Source organism: Parasteatoda tepidariorum, chromosome 2, assembly GCF_043381705.1.
Source record: "Parasteatoda tepidariorum isolate YZ-2023 chromosome 2, CAS_Ptep_4.0, whole genome shotgun sequence".
In the NCBI taxonomy this organism is placed as follows: domain Eukaryota; kingdom Metazoa; phylum Arthropoda; class Arachnida; order Araneae; family Theridiidae; genus Parasteatoda; species Parasteatoda tepidariorum.
The window spans coordinates 60,245,262-60,272,973 of record NC_092205.1 but is presented as its reverse complement, the minus strand read 5'-3'; the positions used below and the strand labels follow the sequence as shown (position 1 = coordinate 60,272,973).

General features: G+C 28.8%; 2 protein-coding genes and 1 long non-coding RNA gene across 5 annotated transcripts in view; 1 reads left to right on the top strand and 2 right to left on the bottom strand.

The window, feature by feature from the left end:
* The first annotated feature begins 350 nt into the window (after positions 1–350).
* On the top strand, positions 351–24,890 carry LOC107456667 (uncharacterized). Its single transcript, XR_001585739.3, has 3 exons — positions 351–459; positions 13,845–13,935; positions 24,714–24,890. It is a non-coding gene; the product is annotated as an uncharacterized lncRNA (long non-coding RNA).
* LOC107456664 (uncharacterized) lies at positions 14,602–20,355 on the bottom strand. Of its 3 annotated transcripts, none has more exons than XM_016074596.3 (2): positions 19,965–20,355; positions 14,602–17,493 (listed from the first exon to the last, which is right to left on the bottom strand). In XM_016074596.3, the coding sequence occupies exon 2, from the start codon at positions 17,479–17,481 to the stop codon at positions 14,929–14,931; it is 2,553 nt and encodes an 850-aa protein (XP_015930082.1). In that variant the 5' UTR covers positions 17,482–17,493; positions 19,965–20,355; the 3' UTR covers positions 14,602–14,928. The 3 variants fall into 3 exon arrangements, with proteins under 3 accessions (XP_015930082.1, XP_042905105.1, XP_042905104.1); XM_043049171.2 differs by lacking the exon at positions 19,965–20,355 and adding an exon at positions 18,488–19,038; XM_043049170.2 differs by lacking the exon at positions 19,965–20,355 and adding an exon at positions 18,268–18,465.
* LOC107456666 (BAR/IMD domain-containing adapter protein 2) overlaps positions 23,402–27,712 on the bottom strand; it is a 91,194-nt gene continuing 86,883 nt past the window's right edge. Inside the window, exon 14 of the mRNA XM_016074597.3 lies at positions 23,402–27,712. Coding sequence (XP_015930083.1) covers positions 27,497–27,712 — 216 coding nt within the window. The 3' untranslated portion in view covers positions 23,402–27,496.

Genomic DNA, 27,712 nt, shown 5'->3' with positions numbered 1-27,712 from the left:
TATATATATATAATAAAACAGGTTAAAAAAGTTTGTTAAAACCAGCACAAATCCTTTTATCAATTTGTTATTTAATTAATCAACCTTCTTATATGAGATTTAAAAAAACAAAGCAGCCCTTGCCATCCTTTCTTTTAATTGAATTTCCACATTTTCACATTTTACATATTTTTCCCCTGCATAGAGTAATAAAAAATTTTAAATATAAAATTTAATAATAGTAAAAAAAAATTAACATAAAAATTTAATATAAAATAAAAAGAATTTTGAGTTTTTGGTGATAATATGTAGAAATCGGAAACAACACTTTCAAGTTGAGAGATCGCAGCGCAAGTTAAGTTGTAGCGTTCTGCGCAGTGACGTCATTTGGAACACATTCCTGATTTAAAACATCAACACTTAGATGTCGAATTGATGTAAGATTGATTAGTGCTGTTTTCCTTCCTTCGTTATAAATAGGTATGTATTTATTAAGCATCTGATTAAACATCATCTATGTATTTCTTAAACATCTGATCTATTATCTGATGATTATGTATTTTACTGTCTTAGCACTGAATATTTAAGTAGAAATTGTTTTATTACTTAACTATTACCAATTTTTGAACTTTAATGTTTACTTTAAGCCTGGATCTCTCAACACTAAAATTCATACTAATAAAAAAGTATATTTTAGTTTATTTAGATAGTTCGATTATAATTGTATTTCATTTTATTTTAACAATAAGTAGTCAGTACATCGACTCACCTGTATATTTATAGTTCGAATGTCCTATGCTGCTAAATAATAACTTTTACTGTTTTAAACATTTTCAGTGTAATATGAAACTGTAATTTGGATATTTTAATCTAAAAATGGGATTTTTTTTTCAATATAAATTTTAGAATTTATAATATTATACTTTATGTGCCCTATATTTGAAATCTAATTGGTCTTCAAAATTAATCGGTTGGTTGAGTAAGAAAATTTAAAAAAACGTTTATTTAAATTGCTCTTTTTTCGAACAATATCGTTGAAATTGTGTATTTTGTCATCTAAAATTACAAAATTAAAAATAAGTATAAATTTGTATACCTTACAATTCAGAAGTTTTTCTATTATTAACGAATTGAATAATAACTGATAATAGTCATGAAAAAATTATTTTTAGCCTTATAAACTAGTTTTATAATTGAATGAAAAAAGGTTCTGATTAGCTTAAATTATTCTAGAGATATGACGAAATATGTTAAATGAAAACTAAAATTACGGAGTGTAAACTTTAAAGCACTCTTCTGACTCGGCTATTGGAACCAGATTTTCCAGATTCCGACTAACTTATATTTTTTGAGGGTATGTAAAAATAACAATTCAATGGAAAAACGCATGCTTAGTCAAAGGAAGTACTTTTCTGTATCCGATTTCCTAACTTAAACTATCACCTTAACACATTAATCAGTATTATTAAGGTACGAACCATCAAGAAATCTGAAAATTAGATCAAAAGTTATAATATTATTCCTTCTCGTTCGCCGCGCATCATAAGTGAGATACTTTAAAAATAAAAATTACGATTCAGTAACAGATAAAAAGCAGATTTAAATTTATATAACAAAGCTGGATATTTTATTTTTCCCTGCACGGCAGATTTTAAAATCCCTTGCAACTTTAAAATCGGGCATTCTCATATTTCCAGATTGCTGTTCCATTTCCATTTTATACGCATGAGGGTATATAAAAATAAAAATAATTCTTGAAAATGTATGTTTATTCAGACGAAGTACTTTTTGTGTCTAATTTCATAGCATAAACTATCGTCTGCATAAATTATTCATCTATTATAACTGTCGTTGAACAGCCAACCCAATTTTTGAGTTCACGACTACTAATTTTAAACTCCGTATTGAATTTTGAAACCAATTCAGAAGACAAGGGAACTGATGGATCAAGTATCGGGAGAAATTTGTCTTCGTTGGGGACTTTTTAATGGAACTAACCAGTATTTGCGTTACATAAAGACGAAAACCACGAAACCTTTCCACGGCTAACCTAATGGCAAGGGGACTCTAACCCTTGATTTGTCTACCACTGAGAATATTTTACGTCAGCACTTCGGTTGGTGCGAGCCGGGTGCGGAATTCGTATCGTCCAACCATTGCTGGGATTCGAGCCCGGTTCATCTCGTTGGAAGGCGAATGCTCTATCCCCTAAGCCACCACGGCTTCCATTAAGAAATAGTGGAAAATTAAGCTACTCTAAACCTATTGTTAACAGTATTAGATTTCTAATTTTAGCCATTTATATATCTCGCTTAGTCACATTTTTATGATTTGAACATCATGTTCGAAATTACAAAATGAGACTACATATTTATCATAATATTTTAGGATTATCAGAAATGCGTTGCCTTTTTTTTTAGAAACTGATTGATATAAAAAAGATTTAACCAGGAATTTTATTTTTTATTTTTTTCAAAGAATATTAAAACCAAATGCAAGGGGACTCTAACCCATGATCCACTGAGGAAATTTTACATCAGCATGACGGTCGCTGTAAGCCGGATGCGGAATTCGTATCGACTAGCCATAGCTGTGATTTGAACCCAGTTCACCTCGTTGGAAGGCCAACGCTCTATCCCTTTATCCATCACAGCTCGCACAAATTAATTAGTACATTTAAGATTCGAATAATTAAGATTTCAAATCAGTACGAGAGAATCAAATCCGAAAGTTAAATCATATTATTATTATTCCTTTTCGCGCTTCGCACAACAAAATCTTTACTACGATCCAGCAGCAGGCATAAAGTAGATTTAAATTTTAATAAAACTGGATATTTTGTTTTTCATGAATGGCTGAATCCAAAATCCCTTACTTCCCTTAAAAGAGCCAGGGATTAAAATATTGCCTTACACTGATTATTCATACACAGTTTAATTTAAATTATACTTTATCATTCATTTATTACAACAAACTTAAAACTCGACTGAATCTTCCCCGCATTCTAAACTTCAGTTATTTTTAAACTGACTGTCGGAACTATTGTTTCGAACATCTCCTTTTAATTAATCTCCGCGTCAACCGAACGAAGCTCTAATTTACAAAATTTCCGATATGCTGCAGTTAACTCTTTTTAGTTCAACAATTAATTTAATTAGTCTTGTTTGGGACCTGGATAATTTGTTTCGTTTTTAATTTCCTTATAATTAGATTTTGAATTGCTTGCATCTACTCCTTGTATCATTATAGGATCTGACAGCAGTGTCTTTTGAAGAGTCATTTTTAATTAATATCACTTCTTTGATTAATGTTGTTTACATTAAGTTAAAGGATGATATAGAAACCTCGCTCTTGAGTTTTTACCGAGGCAATGATGAAAATGTTTTACAATTTTTACTTACAATAAAAGTTAAAAATAAATACTTTTAAAATTGTTCTTTAAGTCATAATTCACTTCGACAATGGATTTAAATTCCTTATATTCAACACATGCATCTATTCTATTGTTTTCACTACGTTTTTAATTATTAACATTCGAGGTTTCAATGGAATCTTGGAGTTATTTTTTTTTCTCTCCAATTTCCGTCCAGCTAGAATTTCTGGCTTTTTCTAAGCTCTAAGCTCATTGATAATGCAGGTTTAAAACTTTTTCTGATCTAGATAAGCAGAATTCATCGTCGAATTGAATTTATCGTCAATCACAATTCAAATCATTTTAAGATTATTTAGAACAGTGGTTACCAACTGGCTGCCCGCGAAGACTTTTTTGTCACCCGCAAACTAAAATATATTAGTTGTCTTTTTTTTTGCGGACAATTTTCGTAGAAATCTATATGGGCTTAAAGTACTTTTCTTCGTTAAAAAAAAAACCTAATTTCTTTGTTTCTGGAAAATTTAACCTACCAACTTTGCAAGAAATTTTTTTTCTCAGGTAAAAATCTACTTCGCATTTTAATTTGTAATTCAATACTTTTGTTTTGTACAACTTGATAAAAATCTGACAGTAATATTTAATGTTTCAAACATAAAAGAGCCCTATATAAAATTTTGATAAAGTTACGGCCTGCCATTTGAGTAGTGCTTTTAATTGCGGCCCCCGACCTCATGGAAGTTGGAAACCTGTGATTTCGAAGCAGCGGGCAGTGCTCCTCATCCTTTTTATCATTGTGAACCGGTGAACGTTTCATAATTTTACCGTGGCCTACCGAGGGAGGAGGCAAACGTTGGTTGGTTATATTTTAGATGGTTTTGATTTAATTCAATTTAATTTGTATTTAAACATTCCTTCAGAGCATGCTATGCCATGTGCTGTTATGGTGCGGCTTCAGATGACGTATCACACCTCCCAGTTAACATCTAGCATCTCGTTCATAGGAAGTCGCACATATCCAAGAAAAATACACCACAAAAATAAAATGGAGATAATTTAATGTTACCATTGCCAGATACCATTTGATTCACAGACCGGCCTGCGGTCCAGCTGTTGGGAACCACTGATATAGAGCACTAAAGTTCTAATTGAAGCTCTGTGATGATTGGTACCATATATCAATCGTTTTCTGATCGTTAAAAAACAGAATTTCTCAATATTTCATCTCCAAATAGATAAAATATCAATAAATACTGTTTAATTCTAAATCAGAATTCCGATTTATTTGGATTCTGATTAAATTCTGATTTGAAATATTGATGAACGCTGAAGATAATAACGATCTATTTCCAACAAGATAAAAGATTTAAGTTGTAATTTTGCCTCTGTGCTTAACAATAAAGTTACAACAGTTTCCTGATAGTTATAAGTAGAGTTTATGGTTATATCTCTACGTAGAATGAGTTTTAAAAAGATTCTACTGAATAGGTTAATATTAAAACATAGTATCATGAGTATAAATTTTTCACCGTTATTATTTCAACTTGCGAAATTTTTGTTTAAATCTAGAAATAAATTAGCTTTTAGAATTAATTTTCTGTCATTAACAATAAATTTTCTTTCTCATTGTAAATTAATTTCCAATTTTTTAATATGGTTTAATTTGCATTGTAATTTATCACAAATGATTGAATTTATTAATAAAATGTAATTTTGTATTCTTAAGATATAAAAAAAAATTATTATTTTAAGTTTCGGATTTTGTAACTTTCAGCTTTATTCACCTTTATTACAATTTTTCTTAAATGGTTCAAAAGTTGTACAGATTATTACAAAAGAAGAATCACTTGTTCAGTTTTCTACACTTTAAGTAACATTTAATGTGTTTATTATTGCCCACCCCAAAGCTAAACAGATCAGATTTCAACTGGAGTTCTGTGTCTAATAAAAATAATACAAATTTCATTGATTTCCTGACCATTGCAAAACGAATTCGTTAACATATTATCGCCAAACAGAATTAAACACTATTGAAATTTCGACTACTTTATGTCTAGCTGAATCTCTCAAACTGGATCTCTGTGCCTGACCAATGCAAGTCACAATAATTTTTCAAATAGTGCGAGTAGAATTTTCCGCAGCTTCATTGCTAATCTAAAATTTGAAGATCTAAACTAAACCTAAGAAATAGATAATTCAAAAGAATAAAACTGTAAGATAAAATAAAAATTTTAAACTGGCGTTTTCAAGTGGACGTAATAAAGTTTCAGGAAGAAAATAGTTTTTTTTTTTTTTTGTCAGAGAAAAGAAAACGTCGGGTGAATAGTTTTTATAATAAGTTTCAATCACCTGAATGTGCCTGAAAAACGTAGTTTATGAAATTTTTTAAATTTCATTATAATTCTTAGTAAAAATTCCCACAGCTGCTTCCTTAAACGTAAATTTTTTATATAATATTTTTTAATTTAATATTTTTTAATTTAATATTTTTTGAGTAATGTTACATAAAGTTGAAGGATGCGTAGAAATCTTATGTTGTTTCTAAATTTTTATCAGGTCAGAAAATGATAAAATATTTTTTGTTTTTGTATTAAAAAGTTATTTTTAGAAAATATGTGTAATGAGAAATGTTTTTAATATTTGTTTCTTTTAGAACTTAAGTCCCGAAGAACATCTAAAATGAATTAAACTTTTAAATATTGGGTAATATTTTTTCTAAAGTCATTTATTCTCTTTTACTTAAACAATAAGTGAGAAAAGTGTAAACTAATAAATTTGATTATCTATTGTTCTAAACATAATGATCCTGGATTTAAAGTAAAAAAGAATAATAATTAGAAAGTAAAAAATGTTTAAAGTTTTTGTAAGGAAGTTTAGTTTTGAAAGTTAGAAAAAAAACTCTTTTTTTTAAATGCATGCATTTTTAAAATTTTCTTTGTAAATTTACAATTTGATGTTTTCAATTTTGGATTGACTAAGAATACGCTTTAATGTTAGCAATTTTTTTACATCTTTTTATTTTCATTTTCATTAGAATTGTCTGAATTTTGTTTCTATTTTTTAATATTAGAATTTTTTTTTAAAATTAAAATTGCTTTTTTCTTTTCTTAATTTTTTGCCATATTTTAAAACAATATTTCAAATTTCCCAAGATAAAATACGTATTTTACTCATATTGCTAGTTTTATAGAGTTACATTCTATAGTATATGGTTTTAATCATGGGTGGGAATTTTCAGAGAATATGATGCCAATATTTAAACACGAAATCATTTATAAACAAAACCATTCGTGAATTGTTCTTTATATGAGATTGTTTTTAAGTTTATCAAAAACTGTTAAAAAAAATTGGTCATGGAAAAAAAGCGCTCAAACCTTGCATCACATAAGATTAAAACTAAGCCTATCTCATATTCTATTTATAAACATAAATGTTTTTCATTACTTTAAAGTAAACCAATAGAATTATTATTGTTTTTTAAATAATGAAGCAAATTTTAAAGTGTATTGTGATTCGTATCCTCATAATATGTTTAACCCTTTAACGCAGATGAAATGCGGTGTCCCTTTTATATATTTTTTTTCTGATGTTTATGATTTTTTTCCCCGGAGTTTTGGGTTCAGAGTTACAAGATTATGGAGTTGAACATTGATAGTCGTAAACCCAAAAATAAGTCGACGGTTATAGCTATTTGACGTAGATGAGACACCAGTTTCCCTTTTATACATATTTTTTCTGACGTACTAGTTACAAACGAAAATATATTTTGGTATTTTTTTAATTATAAAAAACAACCTAATAGTTACTAAAATGTATATCAGCAATTGATTTTGGAAATTAAAGAAATTTCAACATAAATAACTGTTGTGCATAGGTCTTGCAAAGTTGAAAAATTATTGTTTAAAACCGAGCCGTGTTCTGCCGAGTGGTTAGCGCAGAAAAAGACACTGGTTTGCCATGCTATGTTTCATATCCATAAATTATTAAATTGCTAAATATAATATTTTTCACTTAGTTTGACCTAAATTATTTCAAAATGATGAAAAAATATGTTTAATTGAAGTTCTGGGCCATAGGGTTGAAATAAGACATTTTTGTAAAATTTTCCTTATACATATTTTAAAAAAAATATGTATTTTTACATTTCTCCATGGAAAATTGCTAAATTGTGCATTTTTACTAATGACTACTTAAAGTGCATTTATTCTAAACGCTAACTGCTTAAAAACGCCCAAAATCGATTCGGGAAAGAACATTTAGCCATGATGAATAGGCATAATCAGAAAATGCACTATCAAATGTATTGAAAATATTCACCAAAGCGTGACTTACAATGCGAGAATTGAATTATTCAAAACCTGAAACTAAAGTAAAACCTTTTTGCAGAGAAAAAGAAACATAAAAGCGTTTCAAGCTCTTTCAATAAATGAATATTCAGCACACTCAGACCGGGATAATTTAAATCGATAAGGTATTCAGGAAGTAAATAGATTTATGTACAACTATTTATCAAGTCAAAATGTATCTCACATTTTATCCGGTCATTTTAACCGTGCATGCTGAGTTTAGTTGTATACCAGGAATTAATTTGAAGTGTTACTTTTTATGCTAGCGTAATAAAACTGAGAGATAGATCAAGATTTTGTGACATGGAAGTGGCTTACAGTGCGCAAAATAAAAACCTGAATAACTTATGATCTAATGATTGAATTATTGCGAACCAGTATTCAATCTTAATGGCTCCAGGGTTTGGCCTCGAAGATGCTAATTAATTTGCAAATAACAAACAATATTTACAAAAATGTACCTTCTCTCAAGGGGACGCTATACCACGAGAGAAACTTTTCATCACAAATTCTCCATTAGAAGTACAGAAAAAGTGAGATCAGGCTAAATTACAATAAGAAATGAAACTTCAAGTATTTAAAAGTAATTTTCAAAATATCAAAATGAAAACAAATTATGAGAAGGTAAATTAGGAAGATGCAATGGGGAAGTGCTCTTCCAATAATTTATTCGCATTTTGATATTTTGAATTTTATTTTATTTTTAAACAATGAAACTTCATGGCTTTAAGTTTTCTTGAACTCGCTTTTTCTATACCTTAAATTTGAAATTATTTATTGAGATGAATGAGAATTTGAGATGAAAAATTTCTCAAACAATATAGCGTCCTCTTAATAAGCAGACTTTTTTATTGACGAATTCGGATTTTAAACACTCATAATATGGGAGTACGACTGCTCTTCAGAACAAACTGGTAGAGACCATATTTTAAAGGTCAGGAATCCGACTCAAAGTTCAAGAATCATCAAAAAAAATATAAGTTTTTTTAAGAAAAAGTACGTTTTTGTATCTGATATCGGAACATATTATAAAACATATTGTTGCGTATCTTAAAATATCATCTAATTAATCAGGAAGTTATAAAAAATTGTATTGTCATCAGTCATTGGACTCCAGATGAGAATTAAGGGATTTAATTAAAAGGTTTTTCATGATTCGATTAATGATAAATTTTTGAATATAAAATGACACTAGATTATTCTGTTAAAAAACAATTAAAACTTGAAAACAGTCACGAAGCTCCAGTATAGATTTGATTATTGGATCAGGTAGATTTTAATTGCGAGATTTGTACCCTTTTTAAAATAAAAGTTAATAAAACGTTAATAAATTAAATACACGAATCAATAAAAAAAATAATAGCATTTAGTACCGTTTAGTAGATACCGCACAATTTTTTACAAAAGTACTTCGATTCGACGTAATTAAGCTGTTAAGCAGTACTACACAAAAAATAACGGATTTTTCTGAAAAACTCCTGATTCAATGCTCGGATCTTCTCGTTCTAGGACTCAATCTTAATGGCTGGAGGAAGTGATCTCAAATATACTAATTAATAAGTAATAAAACTTTGCACACAATTATAAAATTCGTTTATAGCTCCGTGACAAATAAAACTCTCAGCAAATATTGTTATTTTTAATTATTTTATTTAATAATGGTCGAAAATATTTCGAATTTTAAGGTATGCAATTTTTTGCATCATTTTAAAGAATACAATCTTACATGGCAAAATACAAAATTTGAGAAAAATCAGTTGAATAGTTGAGAAATGGAATTTCAAAGAAGTCATATATTTAAAAATCAATTTCTCAGGAACTATTCAACTAATTTTGCTCAAATTTTGTATTTTGACATGCAAAATTACATACTTAAACATGATGTAAAAAATTGCATACCTCACAGTTCAAAATTTTTCCATCTATTATTTACTAAAATATTAAAAAAATAATAAATGTTTACTAAAATTTATTTTTCACATGGAATTTTATAACTATGCTCAAAAATGTTTCAACTCGCTTAAAAAGTTCTCGCGATATGGTGAAATACACAAAAAACAAAATCAATATTAAGGGGTCCAAACTTCAAATCGTTTTCCTAAATATTATAAATGTAAGTGCTTATGGTAATCGTATTAAAATATAACTTGCATAGGCATTAAATTTTTTATTTCGTCACCAAAAACGTTCTTCGAAAAAAAACGCTTCAATTATGTTTATTCATTTAATAAAAAATTAAATTACTCTATTGAGTTAACCAAATGCATTTAAAATGAAACAAGCCTCTTCGAAGAGTATCTGAAAAATTTTTTATAACGATAAAACAAATACTGGCGCTTTGAAGTTGAGTGCACTGAAAAATTCCATTAAGAAAATTTGTCAACGAGAACGACGCATTCATGTATGGGCGTTTACAAATTCATAAGCAGTATAGAAAACTCTGATTTAAACACGGTTTGTTACATACATTACTTAAGTACACAATGCCTTTATATTATTCAAAATTACGTAATGACTTATATATATATGGTGGAAATGTTTTTGATGCTAATTTTAATAAAAATTAATCCATTTTTATTATTTTTAAATGTATGCACAAAAATAAATTCAAGATATCATTGTGCAGTTTCAATCAAATTTTTAATTATAAAAATTTTTTTGGCATATTATAAAGCAAAAATTTTAAATATGTGATTTATTTCAGCATCGGGTTGACCTATAATCGATCGTCTATATTTTTTAGTACACTCATTACAATGCATAATGAAACGTATAAAATATAATTCTTCAATTTGATTTCGAAATAAGTTAACAGTAGGATTTGCAATTTTGACTATATCTCCATGAATGACTATATCTTTTGACTATATCTCTATCCCTATGAAACAAAAGAGAAAACACATAAATCAATTTAAAAACATATTTAAATATTTTACTAAACTAGTTAAAAGTTAGTAAAATAATACTAAATCAGTAATCATTTATTTATTCATTGATTTATTTATTTTTGAAAAAAATCGTGTTTTATTTAATTATTGAATATATCAGTGTTTTAGACAAAAGTAAGGGAAAACGCAGGGGCAAAAAAGTTTGAAAATAATACAAAGATCCTCGCGCCGTTTCAAACAAAAGTCTTTAAGAGTGTATTAGGATATTCTCTGAGCTGGATTCTCGTTCTAAGAACGGGTGTTCGAATCCAGCTAGCCAGCAGACTGTAGTAAATGACTAGTGCGCGTTAAATCTGTCAGGCCAGAAATTCCTCGACGTTCCTATAATGAATAATACCTCTAGAGCAGTGTTTCCCAACGTGGGGCCCACGCCCCATTGGGGGCAATTTGATTGCAAAGGGGGGCAATTCGAAAATAGAATCGACAAGAGTTTAACCCTTTTGCTCCGGGCCATTTAAATGCAATGCTAAATTTCGACGCCAAAATTGAAAGAAAAAAGCAAATTCTTAAATAATTGCTGCCAATAAATGTTATAAATTCGTTTGACGAGACCAAATTATCAACTGGGTATTTGACGTCGTCTAGTTAACCTCCCTGCGGCAAACGCCAGGCTCCGCGTGAACCCCCAGACTCTTTAAAATCTCGCTAAACAATGCAGTTTTTCGCATCTGAAGAATAAACGGAATTAGAGAGGAATTGAAAAACAACTTGTTGAAAAGCTGAAAACAAGAAAATTCTCAGTGCAAATAGATGAATCAACTTTGATAGACAGTGTGGCTGTATTGATAACTTAAGTAAGATATATTGATAAAGGGCATTTTGCTGAAGAAAAGTTGTTCTGTAAAAGATAAGAAAGCAGCAATACCTCCAAAGATATATATAATAAGCTAAAAAACTACTTAGATGTCAATATTATACCAATGAAAAATATAACATATTATGCAGCAGACGGTGCTCCTAATATGATGGGCAAGAAAAATGGTTGCTTAAAATTGATGAAAGATGATAATCCAAAAATGATTCTTGTGCATTGTGTTATTCATAGGGAAAACTTGGTAGCTAAAAACATCTCCCCTGTTCTGAATAAAGTACTACATTCAGTAATAAAGTGTATCAATGCTATTAAAGCTAATGCCAAATGTGAGCGTCTCTTTAAGCTATTTTGTGAAGAACAAAATGCAGATCATGTGAGATTTTTACTTCACATCGAAGTAAGATGGCTCTCAAAAGGGAACTGCTTGAAAAGATTTATGGAACTGTTTGATACTCTTAGTGTTTTTTAAGCGACAAGCCTGAAATGAAGTAGTCGATGGTAAAGCATTTGTGAGTTATTTTGCCGATATCTTTGAAAAACTAAATATATTAAATAGGTAACTTCAAGGAACAAATAAAACTCTTGTTTATGCAAACGCGAAGATATTTGGTTTCATTACCCTTATTGAGTTATGTCAGAAATATATTAACAACAAAAACTTTGAGCAGTTTCATTGGCTGCAAAAATGTGAAGTAAATGATACCGCTTTACTTGTTACTGTCGATCAACTGAAAATTCTATCGACTGATTTAAAAGAAAGATTTTCTGATTTAAAATAAATTGATTTTTAACATGGAAGATGCAGCCAATGTTAGTGGATTTGTCTGATATATCAAATATGCAGTATCAAAAAGAACTCGCAGAAATGCAAAATGAGTCAGTTAAAACTTTATTTAATATAAAAGGAGTGATGGCATGGCTTTGCGAGGAAACAGAAATCAAATAGCCAAATTCAACCAAATGTGCAAGAAAATTATTGATACCGCTACCATCTTCATATTTAGCTGAATGTGGATTAAATGCTGTAAATTGTAAATGATTAACTGGTAAAAAAAGAAATCGTCTGGATATAACACAACGGGGAGACTTGAGACTGAAGCTAACCAATTGGAACCTAAAGTAAAATCTCTGTGTATCAAGCGCAAGGATTTCACTAAATTAAAATATTAAATTATTATAGAAAAATTTTATTAAAATTATTTCGCATTTGAATTTTAGCTTTTTATTATATGTTTTTAAAATTTACTTACTGTGTTTCGTTAACAATTTCCAAGTGATTTCTTCCTAAAACCTATCATTTAAGTTTCTTAAGTGAACAATTCATTTTTAATATTAAAAATTATGTATATGTTACATGGGGGGGGGCATAAGAATTTTAGAAAGGCTTAGGTGGGGCATAGCACAAAAAAGGTTGGGAAACACTGCTCTAGAGGTATTGAATTGGAGATTGATCGTTCTCTGGTAAAGGTCAAAATTGCGATCTGCTGATGGGATGTATGAATGGGTCTGTTCTATAAACAGGTGTGACGTATGGGTGTAGCAGAAGTCAAATTCTTGGCCATAGATGGCGCCACTGGCAAACAAGAACAATCGCATCCCTTGCCTTAATGGCCTACGACGACAACAAAAACGGTATTTTCTTTTGTCTGAGATTGTTGGTAAAAATTGAAAACCATTTTAATAATATAACTTCAATGACAAATATGAGATGCTAATTTAGAAATGTAAATACTTCTTCAATACCAAATATATATACAGTTTTGGTAAGAATCTTTTCCTTTATTTTTCTTTCCGTTTATTGCTTCTTTCCTTTAAGACTGTAGCGCAACTAGAAATTTTTTGCTGGTTGGGGGGGGGGGATAGTTGTCATTAAATTAAGAAAAGTATATAATTAAATTAAATAAAGTAAGTAAGTATTAATTAAATTTTATGTAAACTCAATAATTTGACTTCCAACCCCCCCCCCTCTTCTGGTTGCATGCCTGCCTTAAGGAAACGTTTATTACGAGCACTCGGATTTAACGAGTATCATGTTACGGTCCTTTTGTGCTCGTTATAAACGAGTTCGACTGTATATATATGAATATTAATGCATACTCAATGCTAATTTCATCTATTTTAACAACCCTCTAGAATTACCTAATCCAAAATTTTGCTAGCGCCTCTCTGAAAGTCTTAACCACTCCCTGGGAAATGAAATAATAATTTTAAGAAGTTCAATTATATAATAACATAATTTTACAATGCTTGATTCTAAAATAGCATTTTTTTATCAGCAAAGATGTACATTTTATATTGTTGTTCTTCCTTATAGAACAAAAATTATCTCCTTTCTCTAAAACTGGTGGATATTTTTAATTTTACTAAAGATAATATTCTTATTTCAGATGGTTAAAGATATCTTGACTACACTCGTGCTTGTCAACAGTTATTAAATGTCACCTTCAGTGCCACGCTCTTTACTATGGAGACACGGAAGTAAGAATATTTATCTGTTTTACTTAGATCATTGTCACTTTATTTTATTATCAGTATTGAAAAGTCGATCCGATCGCTTTTTGCTGCAACCAATATTTCAATATTTAATTCCTTAGTCACCAGGGAGTCTACCAGGTTCCAAGAAAAAAGATTCATGACTTCAAAACAAGTTTTCATAATTTTTTTATAGAAATTATTGAATTTATGAAAATGTTATTGAATGCATTTTACATCCATGTGATTAGTAAAATATAAAATACAGAAGAAATTTTTTGATGGAAAATTAACCCGTTATACTGCTGTTTTATCGTGTGAAATGTTGGTGACTTGCTTTTCTGAAGCATCATACAATATTCAAATAGATATATGCAGGGATACCACAGGCGACTATTTACGTAAAAAGTGCAGGGCTGCCATTGGATAAAAACAAAAAAAATAGTTGCTTTAGTTGCATTATATATGAAAAATAGTCTCCTAAATAGTCTGCAAGATATATATAATAGTCGCCAAAATTGTATCATCCTCTAACATAATTTTACTTATTTGTGCTGTAATAGTATAAAATCCAGATAATATGCAGTTAAATTTTCACATTTTATAAAAAATGTACATTTACTTGTGGATATAAACAGAGCACTGCTGAAGAAACTGCTATAAAAACTTCGAAACGTTTTAAAAATATTTATTTTGAATTTTATTCTTTATTAGGCATAAAGCTTCAGATATCATCTAAGAAACAATAGTTGTAATTAAAAAAAACTAGGGACTAAAAATTTTAGGCATTATAAAAAAAATGATACTTTTATGCATTAATTAGCCTTACTATAAGATAAAAAATTAGCATATAACATACAAAATTTGCATTCTTAAATAGTTTTAAATAATAATATGAGAGGAAAATTATAATATGAATGCAAATAATAAAACGAAGCATTTTATGAATGAAAATGAAGTGGGAAAAAACACACAAGGTAGTATTAAATGTAAAAATTATTATTTTTTAAACATTTTCTTGGGGCTTTTAGTATAGAAATCAATTAAATTTGTTTTCCTTTTGTGAACAAGTTTATTAATTTTAACCGATTCAGTTTCATGTTCTCTCTCAGTTACTCGTAATTTTTCAGCAGCTTCCAATAATCCTTGAGCAATCCTTATTTGAACACTATCATTTTTTTTAACGGCTTCTTTTAAACGCTCATTTCCTTCTTTTAGTAAAGAGTCTGCTGACGATTGTATCTCTTGATGTTTCACCATTAAAACTTGAGCCTTTTTTTCAAGACTGTTAATCCCTTCTTTCTTTCTCTCAACTTCTTCTTTCAATGTTTCAGATTTTTTCTTTTCTTCTTCTTTTTCTGCAGCTTCCTTCAGCTCTCTTTCTTTAGCCTTTTTCTGTTCTTCTAAATATGCAAAATATGAATTACCAGCACTATAGGTTAAGCTTAAAAGTTTTTTTGTGATTGGTACTTCTGAAACATTTTTAAATTTTTGTATACCATCTTTTATATTAAGCCTAGCATTTAACATTTTCTCAGACATTGATGCTTTCTCTTGAGTAAGTACCCTGGAAGATATAGAAAAACATCTCTCTACATCGCTATTGCCGTGAGACAAAGACAGACAAGCTTTAACAAAAAGTCTTAAAGTAGGGTATTTAACTTTTCCTGTTGAATCTTTTGCATAGATAATATCTCTCCAAAAATGATCTATTCGTAGTTTATTTGTCCCAAGATTGGCAGATAACAGTTGAGACTGCAAAATTAGCCATTCATCTCTGATTTGTAGATCGTCAATACCAAGAAAGGTAAGAGACTTTGCGATTTGACAAGCGTAATTAAGGCTTTTTGGTTGGGCAATTTCTTCTGGTTGAACACATTTAAAATAAAATAAAAATTTTCCAGAATCCATACAAGTTTTCTTGATTAAATAATTGAAAGCAGCACGATAGTGTTTCTGCATATTATGTCTGAAATTCATTTTTTCATTATCTTTAAAACGCATGCTAAGATCTTTAATTTGTTTGCTACAGTATATATCTTTGATGGGTAATAGCTGGTTATCTGAAATAACTTTATGAATATCAATTTCATTTGTTTTACAAATGCGACCAGCAATTTTTTTTAATAGTTCACTAATTTCACTATATAAAATGTGAATTAATGGTTCTGATTTCTGAAAAGTCTTCAAAAACGGTTCAAATAAGACAGCACTTTCAGTTAAAAACACAAGTTCAACCTTAATGTCAACATATTTTAGAGATTCAGATATGTGCTTATATTTTGGACACTTCATTAGTGACTGGTTCTTTAAAGGAATAAATTTGAAGAAGTATTCTTCAACGGCTAGCCATTGAGAAAGTAGCCTTTCTGCTGCAGGTCCAAGGGTAAGCCACCTTGTTGAAGAGTGTTTAATAAAGCGATTCTTTTCTAAGCACAATTTTTGTTGGATTGAAGAAAAATCCTCCCATCGTGCTGGATACTTTTTAAAAAAACTATAAATATCAACAATTAATTCTTTACCAACTTCCCCAAATTCCTCAATACCTTTCAAAAACGCATTATGTATTACGTGCAAATTGCACGTACCAATATCGATAAGTCCTTTATTTCTTTCTTCGATTAAATTTTGGTTCATCATTTTCCAAACTTTTGCATTTACATTTGGACCGTCAGATCCCAACATCAGTAACTTATTCAGTGAAAGTCCAGATTCACGTAAAGCATTCTCTATTTGTTTTTTAATATCATTGGCTGTGGCATGTCCAATAAAAACAGTTTTTAGATGACGACATACAATTTCTTGATAGTCTTCCGACCAAAACCTCAACGCAAACTGTAACTCTTTGTGATTTGAATTATTGGTAGTTTCATCATACAGTAACGAATATGGTGATGTCTTCACATCAGCAATTAAATTTTCATGGAAGTAAGGGCCGAGAGCTTCTGTTATTAGGTAACTTAGTTTAGTTTTACCTAAACAAAATTGTTCAGGCACAGCATCCGGAAACATGGCAGAAAAAATTTCTTTCAAATCATCACAAGCATATGGAGAAAAATTACTTTGCACTGACTTCAGCGCCCATATGATTTCTGCTCTCGCAGAGGACTCTCGTCTGCTGAATAAACTTAATAGTTTCAAGCTATTTGGTGGAGTGCTAGGTGTTGATAACGATGGGGTGCCAGCTGATAAAGTAGTGATATGCGTTGATAAAGATGTTGTGCTTAATCCTGAAGATGACAAGCCAGATCCTGTTGTAGATGGTACTGATTTATGAGGTACTACTGAGGTGCAAATGGAATTTCCAGATTCTTTGGGCTGTAATACCAATTGTTGTACACAAAGCTTTACTGAAGCATTTTTAATGTGCATTTCAGTATTTGTATGCTGAGTCAGTGCAGAAAAACCTTGTTTTCCACACAAGATGTTTTTGCTACAAATGAAGCAGAACACTTCTGTTTCAGTCTTTTTTCTGCACCAAGAGGATATTATGTGTTTCAAATTATCTCTTTTCTTGAACCACTCAGATTTAACAGAGTATTGTTTAGCCATGATGACAGCTACCTGTAAAGAATGGAATATATAAGTAAACTTTGGTTTCAAATAGCTTTACAATTTGAAAACTATGCCAGTTTAAGTAAATTAACCCCAACAGTCAGTCTGTTAAAAGTTTAAACCAGTAAAAAAAATTTTTTTGATGAACTAAAATATTTACACAGGACCGTTTTTATGTTTACGCGGGCACCAGTCGTTTTATTATTCTGGGGCATTTTATAAGTAAAACTAAAGAAAAAAAATTAATTTTGAATAATTTATGAAAATTATTTCATTATAAGAATAAAAAACACATAAATTAATTATAAAATAGGAAGTCTTTAAAAAAAATAGGAGCATTGAAAAATAAATAAAAAACCTACTTTAAAGTAACTTAATAAATTTTCAAGGTGAATATTTAAATCCATAACAAATATAAATTTAAACAGCAATTAAAAATAAAATTGTTCATAAGATCAAAATTTCTCTAAGTAAGACAGATACTTTACTTTCTACTCTTTTCATCAAGGCTTTAACAATATAATTATAAAAAATTGAGTAGAAAAATTTACCAAAAAGTTTGTCCGAATTTCGCATTTTATAAATAAAATATTCCGATATTAAAAACAATTATTTTATAAAATTTAAAAATACATCAATTTTATTTAATGTTCAGTCACTTATCCAATTTTGAAATTAATATTAATTAACGATACAATTATTATTAATCCTGAGGCAGGATTTCTTCTGACTTTCTGCAAGGTACTTCTAATAACAGATGTACAAGTTACTAATTTAAAGTACCGTAATTTCACGGAGATATGCCGCGGCTTTATTGATTTAAAGCTTGAAATCTTAGTAGGAATGCGTATCGAATGGGGCAGACAATATAGTATTACTTTTTTCCCTTAAAAAATTTTGCTCCACAGAAGCCCCTAATATCTCACAATGAAATTTCATCATCATTTTTTACCACCTGTTATTTTTTCATGCTTAATGATACTCCAAACAAAAGTCAACGCACCTAGAATTTTCCCACCCCCATCCTTTCTTAGAATAAATAAATCACTATTCATAAGAGAGGGAGCTTTCGTTTTTGCCTAGGAATAGCTGTAAAGTGAAGGGGTGAGAGTGGAGTGGAGAAACATAAATCAGGGTGGGGCCAGTGTTGACGTCAGCTGTAAAATAGACACTTCCCCCTCCCCTCATTTTCCCCAGGAAATATGTCTCTTCACTCCTCTTTTTTTTAAATGAATTCTTGCTGATAAGTTTCGGATGACCTTGAATCTTATTGAAATAACGATGTTCAAGAAGAATTTCTAACTTAAAACTGATGGTCAGTGAAGTGAGAAAAAAAAATGAGTGAGAATTTTACATGTGGATAAAAGAAAGACGATCCTAGTTAAGGAGTCAGCAGTCAAAGAAAAAAAAAGAGTTGTGAATTTGATTATCTTCTTCAGCTTATTTTTTTTAATCTTGAATCTTTTAACTCTGATCTTCTGTTGTGCTTTTTTTGTTTTAATAATATTTTTCTTTCATAAATATTTATGTTCAGTTCATGCTATTTTCGTTTCTTCTTCTTTTTTTTTTTTTTTTTTTTTTTTTTTTTTTTTTTTTTTGTTCTGAAGAATAAAAAATGTATCAAACATTTTTGCAAAATTTTGCAGAAAACCAATTTTTTTTCTCCTTAATTCTTTATTTTTCATTACTAAGAAATGAAAATACAAAAATCGCGAGCATTTATTTCCCCTCTTAAGCGCGAGAAAGACATCCTTTGCAAATAATTCTGGATGACTAGAAAATAAATCTTTCAAAATTTTTTCTGGAAAAAAGAAAACAAATAACTAAAATATTTTACTCCATTATTCTTAATTCTCAAATGAGAAGACAAAAATCACGGGCATTTCTTTCTGATCGCGAATAAGGCTTCTTTGGAATATAATTCTAATGAGAAAAGGGGAAAAATTTTTCAGTTAAGAACAGTTCTGCAAAAAAAAAAAAAAAAAAAAAAAATTCCTACTTCATAAAGAAAAAATCTTTCTGCAAAAACTCTAACGTTTTGTGACCATATTGCAGTGATTCTGGCTCAAGATTATTAATATTAATCTAGAGTTTAACTAGGATTTCAACATTTTGCTGAAACAATCGGAATCAGAAGGAAAAAAGCGCGAATCAGGTTGTGCTATTTTTCTTCTCCACTCCAGTTTAAACATGAATTTGTAAAGCAAACACATAAGATAAATTCGACAAAACGAATATAACCACGCATCCTTTTTCCATTACAAATAGCTCTAACTATTAACTACACATCTTGTGTAACTAAAGACAATTTTTTTTTTAATTTTGCTACTTTGTTTGAATTAAAAAAAGAAAAAAACGCGTAAATAAAAATCATACTTAGAAAAATATACTTAATTCTAAACTATACCGTTTTAATTATATATCAAATTAAAAAAAGTAAACATTAAATATAAAATGAATAAAATAGAGTTTATACTTACAAACTTTAAAAATGCTGAAGTATACGATGAGAACTCTGGTTGAGGTTGATGAGATCCTATGAGATATTACATTTTCTTTCTGTAGTAGGAGGAGCATTCACGTAGACCGAATTTCGATTCCATTTGTCTGATTGGTTAAACATTTCTGTTTTGCTTATGACATCAAACAGTGAGGAAGAATGAAGTATGGGTAAAACGAAAGCGCGCAAAAAAAGTGGGGGGATGGGGGGACTCATGAAGCTATTTTTCGTTTTAGTCGCCAATTGGCTTAAAAAAGTCGCCGATTTTACGCAACTGATTTAAAAATAGTCGTTTTTACTCATATTTTTACAAAAATAGTCGCCATAGTTGCTATTGCTTTAAAATAGTCGCTTTAGTCGCCTTTTTAGTCGCCAATGGCAGCCCTGAAAGTGGTAGAAACTCAAATCATTTTTATTTATTTATTATCTCTTTAATTATTCAATCGCATCTACCACTATGACTTACATTTCACATTATTCATATATAAACATTTCTGCATTCTCTTTCAGTAGTAAACTGGAAAATAAAATGCTTTAAATAGCTGCTAATTTTAATTTCTTTTAATGATATTTTGAATTTTTATAGTTATCACATTTTGCAATTTTAGTCGCCCGTGACAATCCTGTATATGGAATGATACTGCGTTAAAATATTTTGTATTTTGCTACGCAATTCGATATTCTACACAGGGCAATGTGGCAGTAAAAATCAAAGTGAATAATAGATTTAGAATATTATCTAACAGTTGTTTTTTTTTTTTTTTAAATTATCTCTTTTTCAGCACTTCCCAAAATAAAAGCATGTTATGTAAAGACAAAAAAAAAACAAAAAAAACAAAAAATACTAGCTCAGTATAAATTTTTTAAAAAAATTCTACGCAATTATTTATCTAATACATTGTATTGCAAATTTAATCTTTTACATTTTATTTTTGAGGCTAGATAAAAAAAGTTTCCAATTCTCCTACTGTTTTCTCAGTTACGGTTTTATTATCTTTACTAAGGACTATGAGAAAAACACGTTTCATTTAACTTAGTATTTACACTCTAATTGATTTTCAATCCGTTCATCAATCACTTTCTGCTTCTTCTAAAAAGTTTGAAGTTAAATTTTTTTCTTTGAGACATTTTCTGTCTGAGTTATCGTGAATTTCCTACGTCAGAATATTAAGCTTCATTTAAAATAAATTTCCACTCTTCCCTTCCTTTAAACTGTATTTTCCATTTCTTCAAATTGGTCTGAAAAGTTCTTGTTTCGCCATCCGTTAACCTTTCGGATAAGCCTTTCAATTGTGATTATTTCCTCGATATGCTAAAAAATAATAATAAATTTAGAAGATTTAATTTCGATAATTTCTTCGAAAATCCATATGGGTTTTCGATCGTTTTCAAATTCCGATATTTTTAATACGGTGTTATTATGACAGACGAATTTCGCATTTATTATTTTTGAGACACTTCTTTGGTGACGATTCCATAACGCTTGTAATCGCTATTTCAGCCATTTCTACGTATTTTCTTTAAATTATCATTATATTATGAGTTATTAAGATACAAGAATTTGAGTAATCACTTTTTAACGCGTTTGATTTGTGGCGATTTTATCGTAAAAGCATTTTTTTTTTTTTTGCTTCTATCAATTGCTTTAGTCATTTATCCACACTTTCTGAAATATTAATATTTTTAATATAATGTAGTTAGAACTCAAAAATTTCGCATTTGAGCTTTTACATGTACTCTATTAGCGACGATTTGATCATAAATACAGGTTACTTTTTTATTGTTTTTTTCATTTCCCTCGCTTTTTTTTTTTTTCAAATTCCGTCTTTTTATACTGGTGTTAAAACAATATGCGAATTTGAGGACTTTTTTCGCGTGCTTAATTCGTGATGATAATTTCATTTCAAATTTGCATCTATTTCTTATCTTTTTTCAGCAGCAATCTATTGATTTTTCTAATTCCGATGCTTATACGATTTGATTTAAAAACGAATTTGATTTAACACTTTCTGACTACCTCAGTTCGCAAACGATTTCGTTGAACATTCACGCCATTTTCTGATCGTTATTCTGTAGTTATCATCGTTTTTTGCTCATTTCCACATAGCTTTTGTTTAATTGTTGATGTTTTTAATACGTTAAAACAACACGCGAATTTCGAATTAGAGGTTCGTATCGCTTCCGTCATAAATCCACTTCGCTATCCTATCGTTTTTTTTTTCAGTATTTATTTATTTTTCTGAATAATTTTTCATGTGATTCCATGTAATTTTTCAAACTTTAATATTATTAATACGAAGTTATTACAGGACTCAAATTTTGAAAGTGAACAATAATTTCTGGAGGCGCTTAAAGAGAAAAAAAAAATCGTGACTTCGTTTAAAAAATCGCTACTATTTTTCAAATTTGTAACTCTCAAGACCGGTAGACACCCTAGATATAATTTTGAATGCAACCCAAAAGACAAGGGAACTCCTAGATTAAGTATTAAGAAAAACAAGTTTCGTGAAGGACTTAAGAAAACTAACTCACATTGGCATTATAGTGAGAAGAGAATTTTAATTACCATTGCGGATTTAAGTCAGTACTTATTACAGTACTGTTAAGTCAGTACTGTAATAAGTGCTATTCGGAAGCAATATTCCATTCCACTAGCCTTAACAAGCTGGGACTTAAACTAAATTTTCTCTGTAGAACATGAGCAATCTACCCTTTCAGGCGTCGTTGAGCAAAATGAATGCAGAAGTGAACATTTCTGAAGAAAAAGACTTTCTTACAAACAAACCACATGCTCATAGTTAAATTGTTGGTAAGCTTTCTATTTTGGGCACAACTCAAAAAGTAGACATTAAAATAGATCGTTTTTCAAATTTCTCTCTATAAAAAATTATTCTGTAAGGAATAAACTAATGAATCCAAATAAATTAGTTATGTAATATGTATTATGTTATTTGCCTAATCCCTCAGTAAGTACATTTTTTTTAAACCAGTTTTTAAAAAGATCTTTAAAGTAAACAGTTGTTTTTACAAGGTTGTTAAGGAATCCTATAAATGTATAATATGTAATGACATTAAATTTACGTTGCTCCAATTTAGAGTTTTGATAACCTCTATTGCTTAGTCATCTGAAAACAAAGAGATAGTCTGAAAAGTTATGCCTGCAATGTACACAGATATTCTTAACCTTAAATCCTGAACTTTGCCTGTAACAATTATACTTAACGTTTAAGGAAAAGCAAATACATTTAAATGCTAAATTTAGGTTCACTATTGATTGTCCATTTTCTATATTCTCAGTCCTTCTTCGAAAATAAACACATTGCCTGAGGAAATGATGTTCATTCATCTGTGCGAAAGCGCAAAAATTAATGTTAATTATATACACAATTTGCAAAGAAAAACACATTTCTTAAGCAGTCAAGGAAAACTGGCATTTTATTAAACTAATACAAAAACAACAATATCTATAAAAATCGTCACAAACAATAAATCAGATTTTTCTTTCTTATATTGCACAAACCTATTTTGACAATATCAGTGAAAGCAAATTTTGTTCTTGGTAGGATATGAATATAAATTTATAACATTTTGACAGTAAATAATACACTTCATAAATGATAAATTAAGACTATTTTTTTTATCAATTATTACATAAATTTAAAAAATAGCATAATTTTCTTAATTTATGTGAAAATTTGAAATTGCCACTTAAGATAGACTATTTCAAGACTTTTATTACAAATTAAATTTCCCTTTTTCACATTTTTAAAAGTTTATAGTGTAAGGGGAAAAAATTATAAAATGCAAAATTTCAAATGAGTTACTACGAAACACATGAATTTTTATTTGCATTTTTCCACAAGCATTTCTTTTCAACTAATTTCTGTTTGTTTTTATGTGATAATAGGTAAATAAATTATTTAAAATAAGAGATGAATTAAAAAAGAAATTTTCTAAACTCATAAGTTTTACTTCAGAACACATTATTAACCAACAAAAATATAACTATGTCTCATTAGCAATGAAATATAAATTTTTCCCGCATTATTTAAATTAAAACTTGTGTTTCACTATACTTATAGGACAAAATAATATCTTATAAAATTTTCTATGAAATAGCAAGATGGTAAAAAATATTTTAAAGATTAAAATTGTGTATTATATTATATTTAAAGACTAGATAAAATTTTCCCTCTGAAACAAGATTTAAAACTAACAGGTTTTACAATTCATAAATGGTCTACATAAACATATACAAAAATATTTTATTAAAAATTAGAACTTAAAACGGATATAATAATTAGAAAATATGTAAACTATATTACATAAAAATTATGTACAACTCATACTCATAACTCATTAAGCTTACCTAAAACTGGTGGTATCACCAATCCTTTAACTGTCTAGTTTATCCCAATTAAATTTAGGGTAAAAACTGGCAGCTTTGCTGCACAGGAACAATTTTTTTCTTTTTCAATGGAAATAGTAGTTTTGTTCCTATAGCTCAAGAAATATATACCATTTATAAATGTAAAAAGCACATTTCACAAGCCATCTTAAAGGGGAATTTTGTTTTTATATTTTGCGAGTAATAAAATTAAGTGATCACATGTTGTTTTTTGAGGAAAAAATACTGAACATTTTTTAAATTTTCTGTTTTAATTTAATATTTCACCCTTTTTCTAGATTAAAAAAAAGTTGATTACCAGTCATTGATTTTTACTTGCAGTTAATGTCCTGAATCAAGCAGAAAATAATCCATTTTCAGACAGTGGGAGATAGAGGACTCAGTTAGTATTTCAATTTGAGGATTTCTTCAGTGCCTGATCTGAACCATTATAAGAAGAAAATGGTAAAAACTGATTTAATAGTTCCTCCATAAAATAAAACTAGTTATTATTTTTTCGCATTTGACTGCGTTAATAATACCATATGTATTTCTTTTCAAATCCCTGCTAATTCAAGACATATATAAAATGCTATATGTGGCTAAAAATTCATTACAAAAAATTTATAAATGTAATATTTCCCAACATTCTTGTGAGGTATTGTGATGGTCTATATCAAAAAGCTTTACAGTAAGCTTGAAAAAAAGCACATAGAACTGTGAATATATTGGAAATATCTCAAAGTTCTTGGAACTCTCTATTAATACCCTATCAAAGAGTAATGATTTTAACTATACACTAGCAATACAATGAACGTTCTTGTAGTTCATCTCAAACTTTTATTGAATCTTTCAAACATTAATATGGCACTAAATCTCAAACGGTGGCATCATAAATATTATATATTAGATATATCTTAAGTTTCAAATTATGAATATTTTTGCTGAGAAAAATAATGTAAAATCCTTCATAAAGATTTTATAAATTTGCTTTTGAAAGTATTGTTTGAAAAGTTACTATTTTATTTATTTAGTTTACATATTGTTACAGAAAATGAAAAAACTAGCAATAAACTTATCTGCTAATAAAATTTTTTAACAAAACATTAAAATATCTTACGGCCTTGAACTTAGATAAACGGAATAACTTTCACGATAGGAATCTTTTCTTTTTCTAAATCTCAGAACTCAGCAATATATAAAGCCGTCAAAATAAAAACATTCTTTACACTACATGTCTTTGTATAATTGATCATTTTAAGTAACAATCAAGGGTTTTAATAGTTGGTTTTGCTAAAAAAAATCTGAAATTTAATTTTTCCTGTCTAATCAGTGATTGCAATATTAGTTTCCACATCATGGCTATATAGGGTTAAAAAATACAATCTGGAGGAAAGCTGGCAAAGAAATATAAATCAAATAATTTATACAAAGCAGCACCTGAATCTAAATTGTTTGTTAAATAGTAGTACTTATTTGTTTCTTTTTTTAAAATAAACTACATGGAAGAAAATAAGTGAAGGTTAATTTTCAATATTTAACTAAGAGATTATACATATTTTTTAAATACAGTGGCCGCCACATATTAAAACAGGTTCTATCTAAGAGCATTTGGTTTTATAAACCAGAATATCTACATTTAGGAAAAAGAGGTTTCAAACTTTACAAATACAAAAAAAATTTAATTACTTCAGTTTTATTTTAACTAAATTTACATTCAACATTTTAATATTAATAAATAAAAATTGTAGCTCATATTATAAGTTCTTTTTTGATCAGCACAATTTAAAGTCAAAAGATTTTACATGGCTAATATTTTTTAAAACTTTAAATATTTCTCTCTTTGTCTTAAAATATCAGACACCTTTTGAATTTTCCTTATTGATGACCATAGACCAAAAAAATCTTGAAGACTGTTTATTAATTATCTGATATCCTTCATATTCCCTAGGAAGTGTGATCAAAATTTGTAACATTCATTTTGTTTGTAGGGAGCAGAATAAAATTTTCCATTCTTGCAGATTTGAGACCGAAGGTCAATTTGGACTATTAAGGATTAAGTGAAATAGTTTTTTAAAATTATAAACTTATAAAGATACATCAACTTATAATGCTCGATTAGTTGTTTAAGAAGATCCTTTTCAGTTGAAATAAAAGGCCAGATCTATTAAAAAATAGTACCCAAAAAGGAAAATATAAGAATATTATGAAACTTAAGGTTGCATTTCTCTCAAAGAGATCTTGTTCTTTTACCATGAAAAAACTTTTTAAATGGGCTTTATTATCATGTTTAAGCAGATTTCAAAGATTATTTAATCAGTAAAGATACATAACTATATTTATTGTCTTTAGATTTATTTATGCTGTTAACAGAATTTTTATATAGTGGTTAATTAAAATATTTCTCCAAGATTACAAATTTAAACACAGAAAAAACATTTAAAAAAAGTCTGTCATGCAAAAATGAAAAATATTTAAATTGAATAACTCCATCAATTGAGGCTAGCAGTATTAGAACTAATAGACATTTTATCCATTAATATTAGTATTATACATGTACAAAATGTAAAGTAATCCACCTTATTAGTATATGAATTTTTTTTTTTAAATTATCAATCCCATGCAATTTTGAACCCATGCTAAAGCAAGAAATTTCACTTATAAAATAAAAATGAAAACACCTCATGCTTAAATATTTTTTTACTGAGAAAAATTATTTTAGTAAACAACTGAATCCTGCAAAACATATGCATTAAAGCAAGTATCAATATTAAAACTAAACAATTTTCACTCTAGTTTTAATTACAGTAAATTAAAAAGATTCAACATCAAGTAAGAAAAAAAAGTAAACTTTTAGAACAGAAAATTATGCGCAAAGCTATGGTTCATTGAATGATTTACGTTGTATGTACTACTGAAGGTAGAGACAATTAAACTTTTGAGATGAACTTCAAGATGAATAATATTAAGTAAAACAAAACATAACATCAAATATATGTAGAGTATGTAATTTGTAGTGCTGCAATGATCATTTGAATAAATTAGCCATTAAATCATCTTGAGCTGGATATGTGTAAACGAATTACAAATTCTAGCTATAGTTCAACAAATGAATGTATTCAAAATCAGAGTCTCATAGAAGGTACAGGTTCACCGTTAATATATATCTTCCCATTGCTTTGTGCCGAATTTGATTCATATATATTAGGATGGGAAGCAAAGTATTTGGCTTTAAGAGTACCATTTTTATCAGAGTCATCAAAAGAGGCTGAAACAGTGGGTGGACTCACATGTCTCAATTTCGGGCGAGTCAATGTTGCATATTCAAACACTGCTTGTTG

What these genes read in the sequence shown, in the direction of transcription:
- LOC107456664 (XM_016074596.3), bottom strand. Translation starts at nt 17,481, where the DNA reads ATGGCTAAACAATACTCTGTTAAATCTGAGTGGTTCAAGAAAAGAGAT.